The sequence below is a fragment of the Atractosteus spatula genome, chromosome 1 (assembly GCF_055471065.1).
Source record: "Atractosteus spatula isolate fAtrSpa1 chromosome 1, fAtrSpa1.hap1, whole genome shotgun sequence".
NCBI lineage: Eukaryota > Metazoa > Chordata > Actinopteri > Semionotiformes > Lepisosteidae > Atractosteus > Atractosteus spatula.
The window spans coordinates 28,439,330-28,459,094 of NC_142706.1; the positions used below are offsets into that span (position 1 = coordinate 28,439,330).

Below are 19,765 nucleotides of genomic sequence, written 5' to 3' on the forward strand. Positions count from 1 at the left end.
TAAAATATTTCTGCATAATTAAAATATTTTAATAAAGGTGGTAGGTTGTGTACTTTTGTCCAACTGAGCAATCTTGCTTTCATAAAATATGCCAACTTTTTAATGTATAATGATTAACATGCTGTAATACACAGTTTAAATTCAAAAGTCTAAAGCATATACAACTTAATTTCTTAATTGAATAAAGATTGTCCCTCAGCAGTGATCGGGATTCTAAACCAGGTGTTTTCTGGTGACATCTCAAATGCTGTTCATGAGAGATTAAGCTTTATTAGCTAAACCTGGTGGTTTTACAAGGTGATTCTGGATACTATTAACATAATCTAATTTACATATGGTATATCGCGGTACGACACGAAATGAGCATACCCCGCTCGTTTTGAATGGCTGCATCTGTATGTATGCACTAATCTTAACATTCTACACATGACTCAAGTTCTAGCTGTGCCAACCCTTTTGTTATGCTTTATTCATATGTGCTATGATAAAAAAAACAACAAAGAATGTATCTTTTAACCCACGAGCATATACAGTACAAAGCCAGAATCAGGGCAAACACTAGACGGAGAATGAGCCTAGTTTTGATTCAAACAATTAGTGCTGTGTCTGAAACTTTGTCTTTTCTACTGATAGCCAAAAGGGAGATCTGTGAGGAGAGCTCAGCATTTGAGCCCTTCTTTCAGAAGGTGGCTTCCCCAGCACACAGAAGGGCAACAGCTCTGGCAATCTTGTCTGCACAATCATCACAAGAGGATTCTGTGACATCTCGGTCACGCTCTGTTTCACCAATTAAATCCAAAGACAAGGACTCTCTTCTCATTGGACTGTCAACAGGTTTGTTTGATGCCAATAACCCCAAGGTAAGACTTTACATCAAGGAATTTGCATAAAAGTGAAAATTAGTTCATATTGTAATTTGATGCTTCTGGCTATCTAATGAGAAGTGGGGATACAGGCAGCCTCCAGAATGCTTTGCTTCATAGCTGGGCTGGTATTGTCCTTCGAGCATTTGTAACTGTCCACCGTTTAGTCCTAGATCTCTCAAAAAAAGTATACAGTGCCATATTTTTATTTTAGGCTTTTACTGTGTTAGCTGTGTTAGTATTAGAAGGGAGGAAAAGGGACAATCTTTTTTATATTTAAGCTTGAATTTTCAGGAATTAAATTTTATACTGAATGAACCACCCATCTTAGTCTTTAGGTGTAGCATTACAAATGTACCTAACTACATAACTGAATGTTCTAATTTGTGCTCTGTTTTTCTACATGTTATTTTTTTCCTGCACATACATTTCTTATGAGTATTTAATACTGAGAGGCATTATAAAAACAGCAAATGCTACTCAATTCTTGTGTTGTTATTTCCACTTATTATTCCCTCACAACTGAATTCTTCATTTACAAAATTCTTTGTATCCTAAAGTTAGACATATTTTTGTTCTGGAAAACTTTAAATGGCAACAATGATAGTTCAGTTTAAAAGAGTTAATAGCTCTTAATTATGAGGTTACTTTAGCTTGGTTCAGGTGTTCTGTCTTGTTAGATTTTCTTGTAATGAGAGCCTGAGCATGTCAAAGCATTAAGGAACCTTTAGGGATACTGAGGAATACCTCTGTTGTGCCAGAAAATGTTCAGTTTATTATCTGTAAGTATAAATGATCTCTTCCTGGTTTCTTGAAAATTAATTACTTATTCTTATCAAAATTAAATCTGAAATAGTAGTTGTACACTCATAATAATGAAGCAAAAGTTTTCCTCATTGGACCCCATCTTTAATTTATTTTTTGTGCTTGGCCCATACAAACAAAATTTAAGAATCCCTCACACCAGTCTAGACATTGTCTGTGAGTATTTATATGCTGTATTGCTAATGTTTTAGTTTTTGGCCATTTCTGTTTCCAAGCTAAAACTCCTGAATATCACATAATTACAAATGAAAATGAATTGGTTGCTTCAGTTTCATCAATTGAGGATTTTGCCTAATTAAATTCCTGAAGCACAATTTACAGGTAATCACTAATCCCAGAATCTATTTAACTGTCCTTTCAGTCCTGTAGCATGACAAATGATATATTGTGCATGTAAATGGTTGTGCATTTATTTTTGCCTTTTGTTGATCAAGAAACCTTGACTTCTGTTCTTTTCGGTACATTGGAGAGCTCCTTCAATGTAATTAATAATATCCCAAACTAGTATCCTCTGTATATTCTTAGAAGAGTACACAAGCCTTTTAGCTCTTGCAATTGAAGTAATACACATTATTTAATATTTTAAAAATGTTTGCATACCTTTATTTTAACATGACTTGGCACTACATGCAATTATCCTGTGTTGTCATATGGAGTATAATCTGAGAGATTCTGCTCTTCAGTCAGACATGTTCAGAACATCAAACTCATGCTAGAGAAAGCAGATTTGCATGGATACTTTAAACCAAAGAAGCTATTTTCATGACCACTCTGTGTATGATGTTGTACTTTTCTGTACCAACTAAGTTCCAAAAATTCACAGCAGATTGATGGTTGGTTAGTGCGCAGCAAAAGGTAGCCATACTCAGTTATACTTTGTGGCATTACGTGGGGGTGTGTTCACTGTGGATTTAGAGCCCTGGATTGAGGCTAATGCATTGCCTTCACAACCACAGCTGTTCTGGCTAATTAATGACAAGCCGTAGCTATGGGGGAACTTTAAGATACATTGAGCAGACCCCCAGAAAGGGAGGATCATTCCAGCGATAGTCACGGAGGGGATTATGACCGAGCGTAAGGCCGTCGTTTCTCCTTCATTTTTATTTTCTTTTTGCCTGTACCACTGTGCATTTCCACCGGGGCATGCTGACCCTTGTACACAGGTTGAGTTTTTATTTTTGTTGTGGCCTAGCGCTCCCTGCTCTCCCAGACTGAATCCCATTAAATAGGGTAAGACCAGTCTGGTTACCCTTTTTTTGTTTTTCCCGCCTCTTTTTTGTTATTTTCGGTTTTCTGTAACCTCACACAGGTACCTCCAGCCCCTCTTTTACCGTTACTTGCCGTGGCTGCTCCCACATCCGCATTGTTACAACTTCTACCGGAAATAAGTGGCTAAGCTTTGGTGTTTGACTTGTCCATAATTTGAATTAATAGTTCTAATGAAAGTTGTCATTATATGACCAATTCTTGTACAAATTGCCTTCTGGTAGGTAATACAATGATAATTCAAGAAACCAAGGGAAGTCTGAATTGGCTTTGCAGTTGCATTCTGCCCTGTCATGGCTGGTGCTGTTTTTGTTATTAACTTCTTGACCATCATTGACGACATGAAACAAGTTCATACTACTCAGAGAAAGCCATTAAGAATATGCATACAGAACACATCTCAGTTAGGAATCAAACGCAGGACCCAGGAACTGGGACACATCTATTATTACCAAGCCCATAGGTTTGTTTTTTTGTGCTATAAAATGTAATACAGTAAACTTTGTTGATAATAATGGATAATGGAATAATGGATAAATGTAGCACTGTTGTTATTTTAATGCTTTCTCATAAAATTGTTTTAAATTAGTAGAGAGTTGTCACAAAGTATTTGAGGGCTCCTTTTAAATGTTTAACTTTCAGATGCTGAGGACATGCTCCCTGCCAGATCTTAGCAAGCTTTTTAGAACTTTTGTTAATAACAATGCAGATGCTCCAGATGACAATCTTGAAATAGATGACATTGAGGATGAACCAGTCAAAGCTGAAGGACACTCGGACTCTGAAGACACGTGAGCATGATGTCATTTTATCCTTTTTGTTTCTTTTTAAGTCTCTTAAAAATATAAAAAACTTTAACATACAATAGTAAGCTTAAAAGGGGTAGCATAATTGTTTTTAGCATAAACATTTTTGAAAAATTGATCTTTTGATATACGGTATATAACTTACTGCAAGTTATTTACCACTCTTATGGGAGTAAATAACTTGCATTTTTCTGACTGGGTGTAGTTTGCCCAATATCCTTGTTATTGCCAATCTATATTCTCAGTAGAATAAACCTATTTTTGTAAAAAAAAAAAACATTTTTAAATAATTAGTTTGATATTATTTTTATTGTTACTGCATGTTTAATATATGAATATTTAGTTATTAAACATAAACAAGTAAAAGGTATGTCTCCCTACATTGTGTTTGTCTTTGTCATTATTTTACATAATAATGGCATTTTTTGAGAAGTTTTGTTAGGTTGTTTTTCCTGCAGTGATGCACAGCTTGCCAGTAAAATATATTGTTTCTGATCTTTAATTCAGTGTGTTTGAGGAGACATATGAAGACCTCCAAGAACTTCAGGCCTCCATGGAGAGACTGCTGCAGGAGCAGCCCAGTGAGGAGTATAGCGAGGAGGATGAGGTTGGATTAAATGCCAGCCCCTCTGAAGATGCATTGGATGGAGAGGAGATTTTGGCTAATGGGTTGGACAGGGAAGAAAATCACCCTAGCATTGGGAGCGAACTCAATGAAGAGTGGCACTCTGGTAAGAAATGAGACCACATTTCCACTCAGAACATTTTAACAAAGTAGCTCTGATCTCCCTCAGAGTTTAAATTTGCTCACTAACATTTTTAAATATTTAGTTTTTAAACTTTTCCCCCTTTATTTTAAGTGTTACATGGACAGACCATCAGCCTGGACGAATTTAAGAGGCCATAGCTACAGTTTTGTGCAAAAGTTTGGGCACCCCTGGCCAAATTATATGTTTTGTTGATTTTCTAAGTGAAAAGAAGTTAACACAACCAGTGCAGCAAACAAACTTAAACTTGACATATTTCTGCTGATATTACCGTCTCACAGCCTCTTATCTCTGGGTCCATGTGACAGTGTGGGTGTGGGTTCCTGGTGGCTTTTCTGCTTTTGATCCAGTGTTTGACCGCGTGCCTCATTGGAAGGGAACCACAGCCTGAAAAAGTACAGTTACTTGCAGCTGACTGGGTCCCATAGCTCCCAACAGAGGTTTCAGAAGAAGATGCACTCGGGTTTCAGGGGGAAAATACGTTATGTCTCTCCACACCTCGAATGCCTGGCACATCAGGTTTCTTGTGATGTACTCGTCAACCCATACAACCCCTACCTCCCCAGACAGACTTGAAGACCATTCCTTTGAGGTGCTCATCTGAGTGTCATCTCATTATCATGGGCATGTTTAGGTCAGTGGCCTAGGCGATGGTGTCTCAAATGAGAGGGAGGTTCCAGCTTACAGATCTCCCCTCCACCCTGCTCATCTGATCACAATTTATTTTTTGAGGCAGTGTGATCCTTAGTCTGCAGTCCAATAACTTGGACATGATCTTGATGTCCATGCAGAGCATCGTTATAAGCCTCCAGTTTTTTAGATCAGCCACATTCCCCCCCCCCCTTGAAGAACAGGACTTGAAGAGTCCAACAGTCCCTCAGCCTAGATGAAGGAAGGGTGTGGTGCAAGTGTCATTCCTGGCTTTGCCTTTGAACAGTGGGTTCAAAAACCAGAGAGAAGTAGTTGCAGATGGAAGGACTTACAACTGCGTTTTGTGTTTATTTTCCTGAGCCTGCCTATTTTTAAAAACCCTGTTATGTCATGACCAAATGAGGTGTCATAAATATACATACTGGAGCTGCATGTTTGCAATGTAATGTTGGGGAATTGTGGGTGCTACTGTAATTTGAAGACAGACTTTGGAATTAAAAAATACATGGCACATGTTTTTGAGCATAAGAAATGTTTCAAATGCGATTAGGTAGTTTAACTCTTTTAGTAGCTAATTGATCCAAGGATCTCTTATTGCCATTTTGTCAAAGAGTGGCTTTAACAATATTGCTGAGTAGCCTGTTCCATATTTCTTCAACCTTTTTACTCAGAACAGTTGAATCAGAATTCTAACAATCATCCATCCATTTTCTAAATTCTTTACCCACAGGGTCCCACCAAGCAACAGGTGTAGGGCAGGATATACACCAGAACGCCAGTACATGACAGGGCACACCCAAACAGAAACAGGCACACACTCAACTCCCAAGTTTAATTTGTGGTGTCTATTATCAACTATTTGTTTAGATACTATTTTTAATAATAACTATAATTGCTTACACTTATATAGCACTTTTCTGGACACTCCCCTCAAAGCGCTTTATATAGCACTCCCCTCCACCACCACCACCAGCATCCACCTGGAACCTTTTTTAGTTCCAGATTTAATGTAAATGTGCTGTCATAAGGTGCAGCAATGGGTCTTGGTAATGGGGTAATAGAAGTTAAACTAATTTGTCTGTAAATACTTGGTTTGGTCATGTTACTTTTTAATAATAATTGCTTACACTTATATAGCGCTTTTCTGGACACTCTACTCAAAGCGCTTTACAGGTAATGGGGACTCCCCTCCACCACCACCAATGTGCAGCATCCACCTCGATGATGCAACAGCAGCCATAGTGTGCCAGAACGCTCACCACACATCAGCTATCAGTGGGGAGGAGAACAGAGTAATGAAGCCAATTCATAGATGGGGATTATAAGAAGGCCATGATTAGTAAGGGCCAATGGGAAATTAGGGAAAGTAGGGAAACACCCCTATACCTTTCGAGAAACGCCCTGGGATTTTTAATGACCACAGAGAGTCAGGACCTCGGGTTTACGTCTCATCCGAAGGACGGCGCTTGTTTATGGTATAGTGTCCCCGTCACTATACTGGGGCATTAGGACCCAAATAGGACCACAGGGTGAGCATCCCCTGCTGGCCCCACTAACATCACTTCCAGCAGCAACCTTAGTATTTCCCAGGAGGTCTCGCATCCAGGTACGGACCAGGCTCAAACCTGCTTAGCTTCAGTGGGTTGCCAGTTGTGAGTTGCAGGGTGATATGGCTGCTGGTTAATGTATTGCTACTAACAATTAGCTATTAGCAAAAAACATCTTGAATGAAAAAAACATCTGTACAAATATAACTATAATTTAAGACCTCAATGTTCAGGCAAAGAATGTGATTGTTTTAATTGTTTCCTTGCTGTTTAGTCATGAACTAGCCTAGACACACACCTAAAGTTTTGCACATCAGGATTCAGAAACTTTTCTTTAACCTTTGTTAAATTTATGGACAAATAAAGGTGGATGCTGCACATTGGTGGTGGTGGAGGGGAGTCCCTATTACCTGTAAAGCGCTTTGAGTGGAGTGTCCAGAAAAGCGCTATATAAGTGTAAGCAATTATTATTATTATTATTAAATAACCATTTGACATTTTTGAGATTTTTTACTGCCACAGCTCCAATTTATGTACACGTTCTGTGTGCTATGAGTACTAAACATCTTCACTTCTTTACATATCTGGTATATCATCAGTCTTATACATCCAGTAAAATGTGAAAAGTAAAAACACCAGAACATCAGGATCCGTCAAAACAAATCCACACCATGCACCTCTGTACCCATGTCCCCTGACTTCGGTGTCATGTTGCATTGTTTGGCTTGTATTTTGAAGTGTTAAAAGACCTAAGATGTACTGGTCTGATCTTCAATTACTGCTTGACATGAAAATGTACAACAAAACACTTTTTTTCCTGATCCTTTAGATATCACAGATGAAGAAGCAACAAGTGATGCTGATGATCAGGATAGTATATTCAGCCGCCTAGAAGAGCTGAGGTTCCATTTGGAGCAGGATATGGGATTTGAGAACTTCATTGAAGCCTATAATAAAATAAAGGTCTGTAGGAGGAAATAGAATTCCTTCATTGGCTTTTTTATGGAGTCAGTTCAGTGAACAAAGATATTCAGGAACAAGCAGAGGTTAATTCCACAGTAAAAAGTATAAAGAACTTTTACACTTTGGCTATGATGTCTTCATTATTTTATTGTTCTTCATTTCACTTTCCAGTGTGAATTTAGCCTCTACTAGTTTCTTTACTACTTGCATGCAGATGCACATTGGTAATTATAGTGCATATGTAAAGGTAATTGGAAGTTAGGGACCCAGTTTAAAAAACATAAGTTATAAATTGAAATTTTGTTCGCAAGATTATTGTAAATGACTAAAAGAAAGGCCAGCCAAATACAATCCATTTTGCTCTAATACATTTTTTTAAAATGTGTTTTGTATTTGGTGTGGTAGGCTATTCATGAAGATGAAGATGAGAATATTGATATTGGGTCAGATATCATACTTAATATTCTGGGAAGTGAACACCAGCACTTGTATCCCAAGATTCTTCAACTTGTTATGGCAGATGGAGCCTATCAGGAGGGTGAGTTTGAATGTTTTGAAAATTCATTTATAAATCTGATAATTCATTTTAAACCTTTGAAATTTCTTTTTCTGTCTTGACATATTTCCACCAACAGGGCTTGCATGCGTGACAGCTTGCAAGGGTAACACACCTCATAACAAGATACGAATGGGCTTTCAAATCTGTTTGTTGATGTAAATTAGTTTGGTTTTCTCCAAAAATTACATTTGACAAAGTTCAAGTTGGTAGCTGTGCCACATGCAAAGGAAAAAGTAAAGGTTTATTCTGTGCTGAAAAGAGAAGAAAAGAAACACAGCATTTCAGCTGTATAGCTTTCTTCAGATGTCAGGATGAGGTGTTAAATTTCAGGCAAAATACTTTAGGAATGATATTATAATGATGCCAATCTTAAAGGAATAGGAGGTGGTTAGAAAGCCTAGTCTTGGAACAGATCCCTGTGAAGAGATGGAATGCCGTTTTTGTGAAAGAAGGGGGCAGGTAGCCCAGGGAGGAGGGGAAGGAATAACAAAGAGATCTAGAAAAAGATTTAGCAGAAGGCATAGTGGGTCACAGCAGAAGTGGGTTGAAGAAGTTCAAGTAGGTAGCACGGTCTGCGTGCGTAGGCTGCAAAGGAACAAGTAAAGGTTTATTACATGATGAAAAGAGAAGAAAAGAAACACAAACTTGTTGCCATAGTGAACGTTTAGCTGATGCCACGGTGGTTATGAGACAACCATTTGGAGGATATGTTTTGACAGTGGGCAAGCAGGTACATTCAGTATGCAAAATACTATTTGTTGTGGTTAATGATAATGTTACAGGTCAATGTCTTAAACCTAGCAATTCAACTCCATATTGTTGACTTTTATCCATATCAATTGACTTTTATATTTCAAAATATCGCAACATGATCGATTCTAAGTCATTTTTGATAACAATGAATAGTCACCTTCTTCCCTTCTGACAATGGTCCCTGCTTCTGCTTCCTGCTTCTATTGTGTGTGTGTGTAATAGAGTAAATTTTTATAGAGAAGTGGAGGCTGGACAGTATGCGATACAATATAAACATTTATATTGATTTAAATCGTATTTTGATTTAAATCGCAAACGCGTGTTTAATTATATGTGTTTTTTGAATCATAATCAGGCTAATGCAACATAAATTGATACAGTATCTCTGTCTTATTTTTAGTAAATAAAGTGCATTTTTGCACACTATATGTGCAAACGTTTTATGATATGTCGCTGTTGTGAATGTCTGTGGACATGTGCTGGCTGGATAGGAGGCTCCACTGTACACAGAGAGCTTAGAAGACAAAGATATCAATTTATTTTAGTCAAAAATTTATATATCACCTTTAAAAGTGGAATCTCAAAGCAAAGTACATACCCAACACTGATTGAACCCATCTGCCATGCTAATAAAACACCTTGAATTGAATTGAATTGAGGGAAAGAGGGGGGGGGAGGGCGCGCGACAAATAAGATACACTCCACAGGCATCCACAACAGCAACATATGAAACGTTAAGTTAAGTTATTACTTGGTTTTCAAAGTCGGGAGACATTAGAGGCTTGCCACACCCGGACTGTTAAACCAACGCATTAGCACGTCAAAGCCCATTGAGGACCCGGGCGCAATAATTGTTTTGTCCCTTGATTTACTGATCTGCATTAATTATGGAAATCGAGTTCCTGCTCTGTGCAGACGACCTGGTCCCGCTGTCGCCCACAGAACAGAGGCTGCGCCAGAACCTGGCACTGCTGGAGCAGCACTGTCAGACCTGGGCGCCGACAGTCAATCTGGACAAGACCAGTTATGGTTTTCCAGAAAAAAAGCCAGACCCCAGGGAAACAGCTACAAATTCACACTTAACAACACATTAACACCTAACAACGGGAGCAGGGACGAATTAGGCCAGTACCCACTATTGTTAAACATACAGAAAAGGATATTAAAGTATTGAATATTAGTATTGGCTTTAGTATTAGCCATACAGAACATTAAAGTGCCCCTTTTCCATTCAGCGGGTGCCTGAGCCGCTGTGTCCTATCTTCTGACAGTCGCCGTTGTGAACAAACATTTCTTTGAAAAAATGAGACGTTTCCCTTGGTCAGAGATATAAATATATAATATATAAATAAATTAAATTTAACTAACATGTGAAATAGCGTGTGAAAAAGTGGTAGTTTAAGCTTTTCTGCTAATATAATATGGAATCGCGTATCTAAAGAATTTAATAACGATATGATTATATTCGTGTACTGCGACAGGGCTGTGTAGGGCTGTTTCGCCTGTCTCTTCATGCGACTGTACCAGGAAGAGGATTTCTTTCTATTCGAAACGTGTATTTTAAAAGTTTAAGAAGTAAAAACCTTACAGCGTACACAGATTTCTAAACCGATCAAGATCGTTATCTTTGTCTCATGCATAATAATGTTCACTGCTCTGTCCAGCAAATTAATAATAAACTTTATTTTATATAGCGTTTTAAACGAATAAGTAATTAGATTGCTCATAAACCTAATCACTTGCTTTTTCTTTTTATTTAGGCTCAGATTTCAACTATAGATCGTATTATTAATAACCATAATAACAACCAACCAACAAAAACAACCATATAAACATAATACCAACCAAAAACATAGATAACGACCACAATACAAAATCAAATATATCAAACCATTATACTCTCGCAAATTCCTCCAATTATCATAATCCCGCCCCTTATGCAAAACCAAACCCTCCTCCCATCCCAGTTTCTCCTCTTTATCATAAACAAAATCCACCTCAATTTTCAACATAAAGCCTTGCTGCTTACTGGGTTTTTGAGGGGGGGAGGTGTCTTTCGCTGGAAATCTCGCCTGCTTCTACTTTACGAATACAACCCCCTCTCTGCAGGAGTGCTGGCTGTGACGAATTAAACCGGTTTCACAAGTATTTTTAAAGTAGGAAGTACAGTGTTAACTGGTAGCTGGGCACCTCAATTAAGTCGCTTTAACATGCTAATGCGTTGGTGTAACAGTTCGGGAGTGGCAAGCTTCTAATGTCAACTCGACTCGATTGGAAGACAATGAACGTATTTTAGCCCTAAATGAATTAATAGCAAACATGGTTTACATAAAATACATTTTTCCAAGAAAGTTTATAATAATGCGATCTATAGTTGAAATCTGAGCCTAAATATAAAGGAAAAGCATTTTCAGAGAGCAATCACGCTGTGTTTATGTAGAAAAAGCGATTAGGTTTATGAGCAATCTAATTACCTATTCGCCTAAAACGCTATATAAAATAAAGTTTATTTAGAGATGAATAATCAGTGTCGCAGTTTAAATAATTTTCGTAGGAGGGCTTGGACAGATTCCAAGTGCATTTTTGCAATTTACGTTGTAATACAGTTTAGAATACAGTTAGTCTAAGCTTTATCAGCTTTATTTATGGGTTGCAATTTAGAAAAAGTCAAAAACCGCACTCAAAATGCAATTTAGAGCTTTCTGGCAAGGGGAGACACCCAAATTATAATGTAACATGCCACTGTTTGTGCATTAACAAAGTTATACTGCAATTTTCCTTAGATACGCGATTAAAAAAAAAAAATTTTTGAATCCCCGGCGGAACACACTCCATAAGAATCAGCGCTTTTATACAGTATATCACCTTTAAACACATATATTTAAACACGCGTTTACGATTTAAATCAAAACGCGATTCAAATCAATATAAATGTTTATTTTGTAACGCATAGGTGACTATTCATTGTTATTAAAAAGACTTAAATTCGATCATGTTGTGATATTTAGAAATATAAATTTGTTTGGTGCGAGTGAGGTTTTATTTAATCTCTGACCAAGGGAAACGTTTCATTTTTTCAAAGAAATGTTTGTTAAAAAATAAAGTGATACTGTACAGTAGTTCCATGGGATTCAATCACAGACCATGTGACATGGGAGTCAGGAAACTAACACACAGCGCCACCAGATTTGATAACGCTATAAAAACGCTATAAAATAATGTGACTAGGCACAGAACAAGTTTACAGCACAGTACAATAATAAATGCTGACCATGACTTTAGAAGCATAAATTACCTTACACTCAATTTAAACACAAGCTGTCTTTAGCCCTCTAAGCTGGTTCATACAGAAATGTAGAGATCCAGGCTCAGAACACACAGCTTCATTAGCGAATACATATGCAGGACAACTAGAGAAGACGTTTTACAGAGGATGGATTTTTAGAAACATCCCATCAGTGACATCACTGAAGTCAACTCCTACTGTGGGTAACTGTCGTGTGGATAGTTTCACAAGAATCAGACAAAGGTTTAAGCATCGCTTGTTCTAGATAAAACTGCAAAAAAAAACAACAACCCATAATGTACTTCTTTGCGGCTCTGTTTGCCCAAATCATATATTCACAACGTTAAATTAGAAAATAATATTACGTAACCAAAATCCGCAATATGGAAACAGAACCTGTGTAATTGTTGACAGATGATGTTCTCGTAACATTTTTACAAGACAAACTACAACATTTAAAAAATGACTTGTATGTACTTGATATCTCTAATCAATCCACAGCGATATAGTTAAAGCAGTCCCCGCACAAAACGAAACTAAAACGCCCTGGGCATACCGTTTCGCGCTTCTTATCAGTTGCTCAAAAGTAATTTGACCGTATGAAATGCATAATATAAACCTAGAAACATATACAGTACGTGAGCAGTACTTACGTAGTATCGGTGTCAAGACATACCTCTCAAATACTGTAAATCAAGTTAAAAATATCTCAAGACCGATTCTGGTCATAATGAAACCATGTTTCGTGTATGTTTTCTTTAAAGTACCGAGACCAGCCATATACTGTATGTTTATGTTCCAAAATTAATATCGTTTATGGCCTTCACACGCGTTGCAGTATGCTCCTATTCTTTTTATGCTCAGGCACTAAGATTTCCCTTCAGTGGTAAAATTCCATATAAATATTCAATACTTAAACGGGCACAGTTAAGACATTAAATATACATATACATACTGTATACAGTACAGTTTGCATACGGTAATATGTTTATGTTCCTAAATCAATCTCTTTTATGAGCATGTGTAAGGCATGGTGAATCGATTCTCAAAAATTACTGTACTTTGCATGATTGGAAAAAAATGCGTGATTGCGAAATGCTGTGGTGTTACTTTTACAATGACGGTCAATGAAAAAAAGAATGTGGACCAGGGCAATACTTTGAGTTTACAGCTTGTCCAAGGTCATTCATTATTAATACTATTAGTAATATCTTCGTTAAAGGCTACAGCTCAAACATGAGAGGTTGAGCTTTATTAGCTCCACCTTGCGGAAATTCCAGATACTATTATTTTGCTAGCGGTATTTACCGGTAACTTGCGGTATTTAACGGTAACTTGCGGTAGACTGCGTACAGCGTACCGGAAAATAATGCGGTATCGCCCGCGCATTTTGAATGGCTGCATCTGTAAGCCGCATGGCAGTTAGTGCAAAAATACACCGCCCCCACAAAAGCTTTAATATTTAAAACCCCGTAAAAATGCTCTTCATGCAGTAGAACAAAAAGTATTTTAGAATTTGGTGGTGTGGGCCCCGTTGTAAAATATTTCCAATCACCCTGGTCGTGGTACAACATTTTAATGACCACCTTTAAATATTTTTCAAAAGTGGTAATGTCTGACAAACTAATTTTCCGATTCTCTGGAAAACCCAACTCTTTGTGCATTCGTTTAGCGCCCTGTAACATTTCCCCATCGGTACAACCTTCGTTCAACAAACCGTACACACTCCCGGCAAAACACAGATTACCCCCCGTGTAATGTAAGTCGATAAGGTGTGCTTTTTTCAGTTCAATTACCCTGCTGTACAGAACGGATTTAAATCTTCGGCGGGCACCCCCCTGCATATTCCTATCGTCACCACTAATCGGCTGTCATCGGTGAGAACTTCTGTGTGGCTCTGTAAGAGGTCTGAGATGTGGCTTAAAAAATCGGCAGCATTTAATTCTCTGGGGTGTCTCCTGCGTGAGAACAAGGGTTTGTTAAAACCACCCAAAGTCAAACGCAGCTGTACAAAATCATTCGCCCCGATGTTTGGAGAAAGTTCATCCAATATTCTCTGGACTGCCCAATGCACAGCGTCTATAGCCTGTACATACGAGGCTATTCTGTCGAGATTAACAAAATGAAATTCTTCATGGTGCCCTGTTGCTCTAAAATTATTATAAGACCTGTTATAACTTCGTATACGCTCCAGGAAAACTAAGGGGTCTCTATTCGCTCCGGGACCGCCACCAACCTGATTCACATCGTTCAGCACAACCGGTTCTCGGTTTTCAAAGTTACCGCCATCCTGTTCTGCTACAGCACCCCCGGCCATTTAGTTATTTTCTACCATTGCATTCTCATTGCGTGGTTTGGGCGGCCCTTGGTAAATCTGATGCCTCTCTCTGAATCCTTTACGGCGCAACAAACATGCTTTTGCCAGTTTAACTCTTTTATTAATGTACAAACGTTTGATGTTGGCAAGCGGTCGGTCTTTTAAACACTCTTTAGACCGCATGTTTAGTCATTTATCACTGGGGATCTTCGCCAATGAACCATGAAATAGCATTATCAGGTTATGAAATCCAGAGTTTAGAGTGGCATCCTCTTTAGAAATTATGTCTAAGAGGCTAGCAGTGTAAACCTGGATCGGTTTTGGAAACATGGAATGTACACTTGCTAAAGCTGCTCTCAGATTCTCTAAATCCCGCTTTTTATCCACCTCATTAGTGCTCACCGTTGATAGTAACTGTGCAATATACCGCACTGAGTCTCGCACATCACCAAACACCAAGTCTCTAATTGCGTTACTATTTCTCTCCAAAGGCTTGACACGTTTGGTTTTGGTCAGAGTATTAACAGCCGTCTTCGATGCAGTCACCACCTTAGGGTCCGACGTTTCCGCCACATTTGTTTCATCGCTCGTCGATACAGCTGCTGTGTGAATAAAAATAAAAGACTTTTTAATACCACACCAATGCTCCATATCTCAAAATCAGAAAACTACACTGTGATAAAAATAAAAGACTTTTCAACACAACAATCAATGCAATCTAAACGGTCAAAATCAGAAAACTACGATAACTAGGATAAAAACGCCACACATGTGGCACATCCTTACACAAAGGGCTGCGGGTGAATGGAACAAGTTACCCGGACATGTTGTTACACCGCTTTCCTTTAAGACTGTGGTGGCGCTACTGGGTAACACACAGCACAGACCAGTTGCTTTTAACTTTAAAGGCTAAGCAGTTTTAAAATAAGGTTTTTTAATAACCCCAAACAGAAAACTACGTGAACTAGGATCTTTCAACGAATTAACATTCTAACAAAAGAAGTAACGGTTGCCGTAAGTGTATCATAATACATCTTGACCACGCTTAAATTATATTAACCTTTGGTTGTTGATTTGAGACGTTTTGAGTTCGTTGACCCCGTTAACGTCTTAGCGCTGCGTCGCAGTTTATTTTTTGAAGGTTCGGGTTCTGCACGGGGAGGGAAAATACCATTAGTGAAAGAACTCAACACCGCAAATTACCAAAAAATAGAAAAACGGTGGGAATTTTTATTATAGACACATTTAAATGTGCATGCTAAAAGAATGGTTTATATAATACTGAGCTCTTCTCCCAGGCAATCTGATAATATGCTCCGCACTCTCTGGTATAACGTGAACATCTGCATGTGTCTCCACAAGGTTTTGCGGTGGTATTGTAAACCCCAAACGTGGTTTTTTAAACGTGTATCGACTTGTCCCTTCGCCCGCATCTGTGGAATAGACACATACGTGTATTGATGTGGAGAAAGTACCCGTGTGTCTTTAAGACTCACATGGTCGTAAAGCGTTATTCAAAACATTGTCGTAATTACTCACCAGCGTTGGGTTGCGCCGTAACTGGTCTTTTTACAGCTGTTGTTTTCGTGGCTAATGGAAATGAATGGATACACACAGTCACGGCCACATTACGGAACAACTCCCTGGTAATTCCATTATAATAATTCAATATTGCCTAGTATACAAATATTATACAACATTTTGCAACTATAGCTAACAACACGTCAACATGAGTCATGCACCGTGACGTTGTAATTTTCTCACAATAAGCCAAATATACATACTGCTGTGATTCGTGGAGTCCTCGTCTTCGTCTATCAAATCGAATAGTGTTAAGTCTGTAAATAGACTATCTTCAGACTGTTGTAATTGATCAGTGTGATCCATTCTGACGAGTTAGTCGATAACGCAAGACTATGAGAATTGGAATCCAGCCAAAACTTCGCCTGTTACACCGCTGGTACTTATACCCCAAACCGATAAACATTCTCTTCTAAGAAACACGTTTCTCACATGCCCCCCCCATAAAACCATTAACCTTATGTATCATGGGGTGTGCACGTGCTGGGCTGTAGAAATTATTTTAAGAAACATTTTAGAAAACGTTTTAGACGGTTATAATGTTAAAATCTATATTATTTTAAGACATACAACGGTGTCTAAATTTCATAGCAGTTAAAACGTGGTGAAAATGTGCCCCGGTGTCTGTGTTTGATTCACCAACAGACCACTAAGAATATTATTAAGCAAAATGTTTTTTTTTAACGGTATCGCTATAAGAAAATGTATCTATTCTTTATAGCGACGTGTTCACAAACCAAGCTTGACGTTTTGAGGTTTTATTTTTTCACGATGCGATGTTAAGAACATTTTTGCATGAAATACATGTGGTGATTATAAATTAGAAAACTTTACATGAATATAAAATGTATACACAAAACAGCATTTAAAACAAATGAAAAACTATAACTCCTATATCCGTCCGTTTATTGTCACTGTTAATTGTACCCGCTTAAAATTTTAAAATTTTATCAACTTTCGCTCTGAGGTCAGTTTTACCACCCCCCCCCCCTCGCTATGTGGTCAATTTTAGCATCCCCCACTCTGCATTCCAGAGCCTTTAACTACCGTGACGTCGACCCCCACCTCTCTCAAATATCTCTAATACGTTATTTTAAAACTTTAAGATCATTCCGTTAAAATATAAAGAACAACACCCCATCATTTGTTGCCTGTTAATACTTAAAAGACATTTATGCTCGCGGTGTGTGGAAATTCATTTCAAACTTTCGAAAAAAGCTGTCGCGAATGTGTTATTAAAAATAAGCTATGTCTTATTACATTATTTTTAAAACTTTAAGACCAACACCGAGTGTTTAAAAATTTCTTTTCTGGGGAAACACATCATTTGTGTTTGTGTTGTGTGTTAATACTTTTAAAGTTTAAAACTTATAAACTGATAAGTGATTCTTTTCGCTCTCGATAAAACAATGGGGGGGGGGGTCGTTCTAAAACAACACAGCCAATTGAAAAATGTCTTGTGTTGTGTAGGCGTGGTTACACCATTGGCGCATATTCTTAAACGCTCTGGCTTGACAGGGTTGCAGCGCATCCCTGGAGCTGTCAGACACCGCCCGTTGTTGGGAGCTGCGAAGATGGCTTCTTTGTGTGGAGTAATATCGGGGTCCACTGCTCTACAAAGTGAAGAGGTAGGCGGCTAAAATGTTTTTTCTGATCGTGGAATTGTTGTATCGGCGCTTAGCGGATGTCATTTTAATACTTGGTCTTCTTTTTAGCAAAACCCGACCCCGCCCTCTGCGACCTGTGACAGCGGCGGGCGTGTGAGTTCAGATGGGGTACCGGATATTGAAGAACTGCCTGGTATTTGTGATGATACCTCGCTACAAATGGTAAATATTAACGAAAAACCCTAACTCAAAAGAGGCGTTAAATGCTCTATATTTTAGGTACACAGCGTGTCTATTTTGTTAAGCCTTCCTTTTCTTTTTCCTTTAATAGAATAAAGAGGAGGTCGACGCATCAATCTTCAAACTACCAGCCCAACTGAATATTTCGTGTCTATGCTTGTGTGTTCGACCAAATGTTAATAAAGCTGATGCCCAACCAGGTTTAGCTAACGAAGTCCCTCATGAGCCTGATGTTATGCCCCAGATTGTGAAAGCAGTAGTTTATTGCATCTTCAAACACTGTTTAAAGGGGGTTCTGATTGATGACTGCCCGGCCTGTTTGATTGACCATCCCGATCAGCGGGGCCACACATGCCTGTCTGTCGGCTACACAGATGGGTTTGAAGATGTGACGTTTGCCGCTTTCAAAATTTATAAGTCTCTCAGTTTAGCCCGAATTTTATCGGCTGTTCTGTACACCGCCAGGTGTCTGGGTTCATACACCATTACAAATGACACTGAGTGGGGCATAAAACAGTTGCTGAAAAACATAATTGACGACCGCTCCCCATACATGCTTGTACAAACCATATTTGAACAGCTGGATGAAAAATTAGTAGACGTGACTTTTGCTGCGTTGCAAAAGAAACACTATTCTTATTTTTACAGACGCAAAAAAAAGATCTATGTAAAATGTGAATGCAGCTTTTACTCTGTTTTACAGACCCGGGTGAGCCATCGGCTGAAGAATGAAGAATTTTGAATGTATACGTCTGAATTCTTACTTAGAGTGCTTTACACACTTCTCTCTACAAAGCTTGATATGAAAAACAAAGAGTCGAATGCTAATGTCCTTAAATTTGTTAAAGAGATAGATGCGTATGTCAAGAACATGAATGAAATTATTGCGGATCTGATGTTTTCAGATCAGAAACAGAGGCCTGGGGGGTTCTACAGTGTGTATTCCAAAATACAGCGTGTTTTGCACAGAACCTGTGGTAACACCATCCCACTGATTACGCAGGCAAATTTTTTTGCTCTGCTAGATCGGATCGCACAGTGTGGTTCGCATGGTTTTAGACATGGGGAGCGGAAGGGGATTATGAATGCTTTTTCAGATGCCTCAAAGTTTCTCAGCAATGTTTGGGTGGTGGTTACGTGTACTGAACTAATTTTCCGCACCAACATTTAATTGTTGAATGCAAACAGGAGCCGGTAACGCGTGTGTACTGCGTTGTTTCTGTGTTTGAAAACCCACTGTTGAAATAAAGCGGTTCACATTTCACATAGTTGCAAACAGGAGTCTGTAACATGTGTGAAAAGTGTATACCGCGCTGTTTCTGTGTTTGAAAACCCACTGTTGAAATAAAGCGGTTCACATTTCACATGGTGTTTGTCCTGCGAGTTCTTTCCGTGAGACTTTACGCAGTCAGTGTGTGTGTGCTTACAACCCTGTTGCTTTTGAGACACGGCTTGTGCAGCGTATAAGCAGCCTGGCGGGACAAACACCCGGCCACCCGGGATCTCACCGCCCTCACCAGACTCCCCACGCCACCGTAACTACCCGATTCCCTAGGGTTATAATAGAGCGCACTCAACCCCGCTGCAGACATGGCCCCCTTCCAAACCAATACATGCTTTCACACACCTAAAGCGAGGGATGCGCCGGCCTGGGGCTTTTGAACCCTGCTGCTCCGGACCGACAGGGCAGGGGGAAGGCGGGAGTTCCGACCCTTAACAACACACCATTGGCTC

At 38.8% G+C, this 19,765-nt stretch overlaps 1 protein-coding gene across 1 annotated transcript; it reads left to right on the top strand.

Moving 5' to 3' along the window:
• The first annotated feature begins 632 nt into the window (after positions 1-632).
• On the top strand, positions 633-18,773 carry LOC148840791 (serine/threonine-protein kinase Nek1-like). The gene is made up of 8 exons (XM_088920324.1): positions 633-860; positions 3,597-3,745; positions 4,268-4,491; positions 7,555-7,688; positions 8,094-8,226; positions 17,703-17,812; positions 17,900-18,013; positions 18,735-18,773. Exons 2-8 carry the CDS (start codon positions 3,597-3,599, stop codon positions 18,771-18,773), a joined length of 903 nt encoding a protein of 300 aa, XP_088776450.1. The 5' UTR covers positions 633-860.
• Positions 18,774-19,765: the final 992 nt, after the last annotated feature.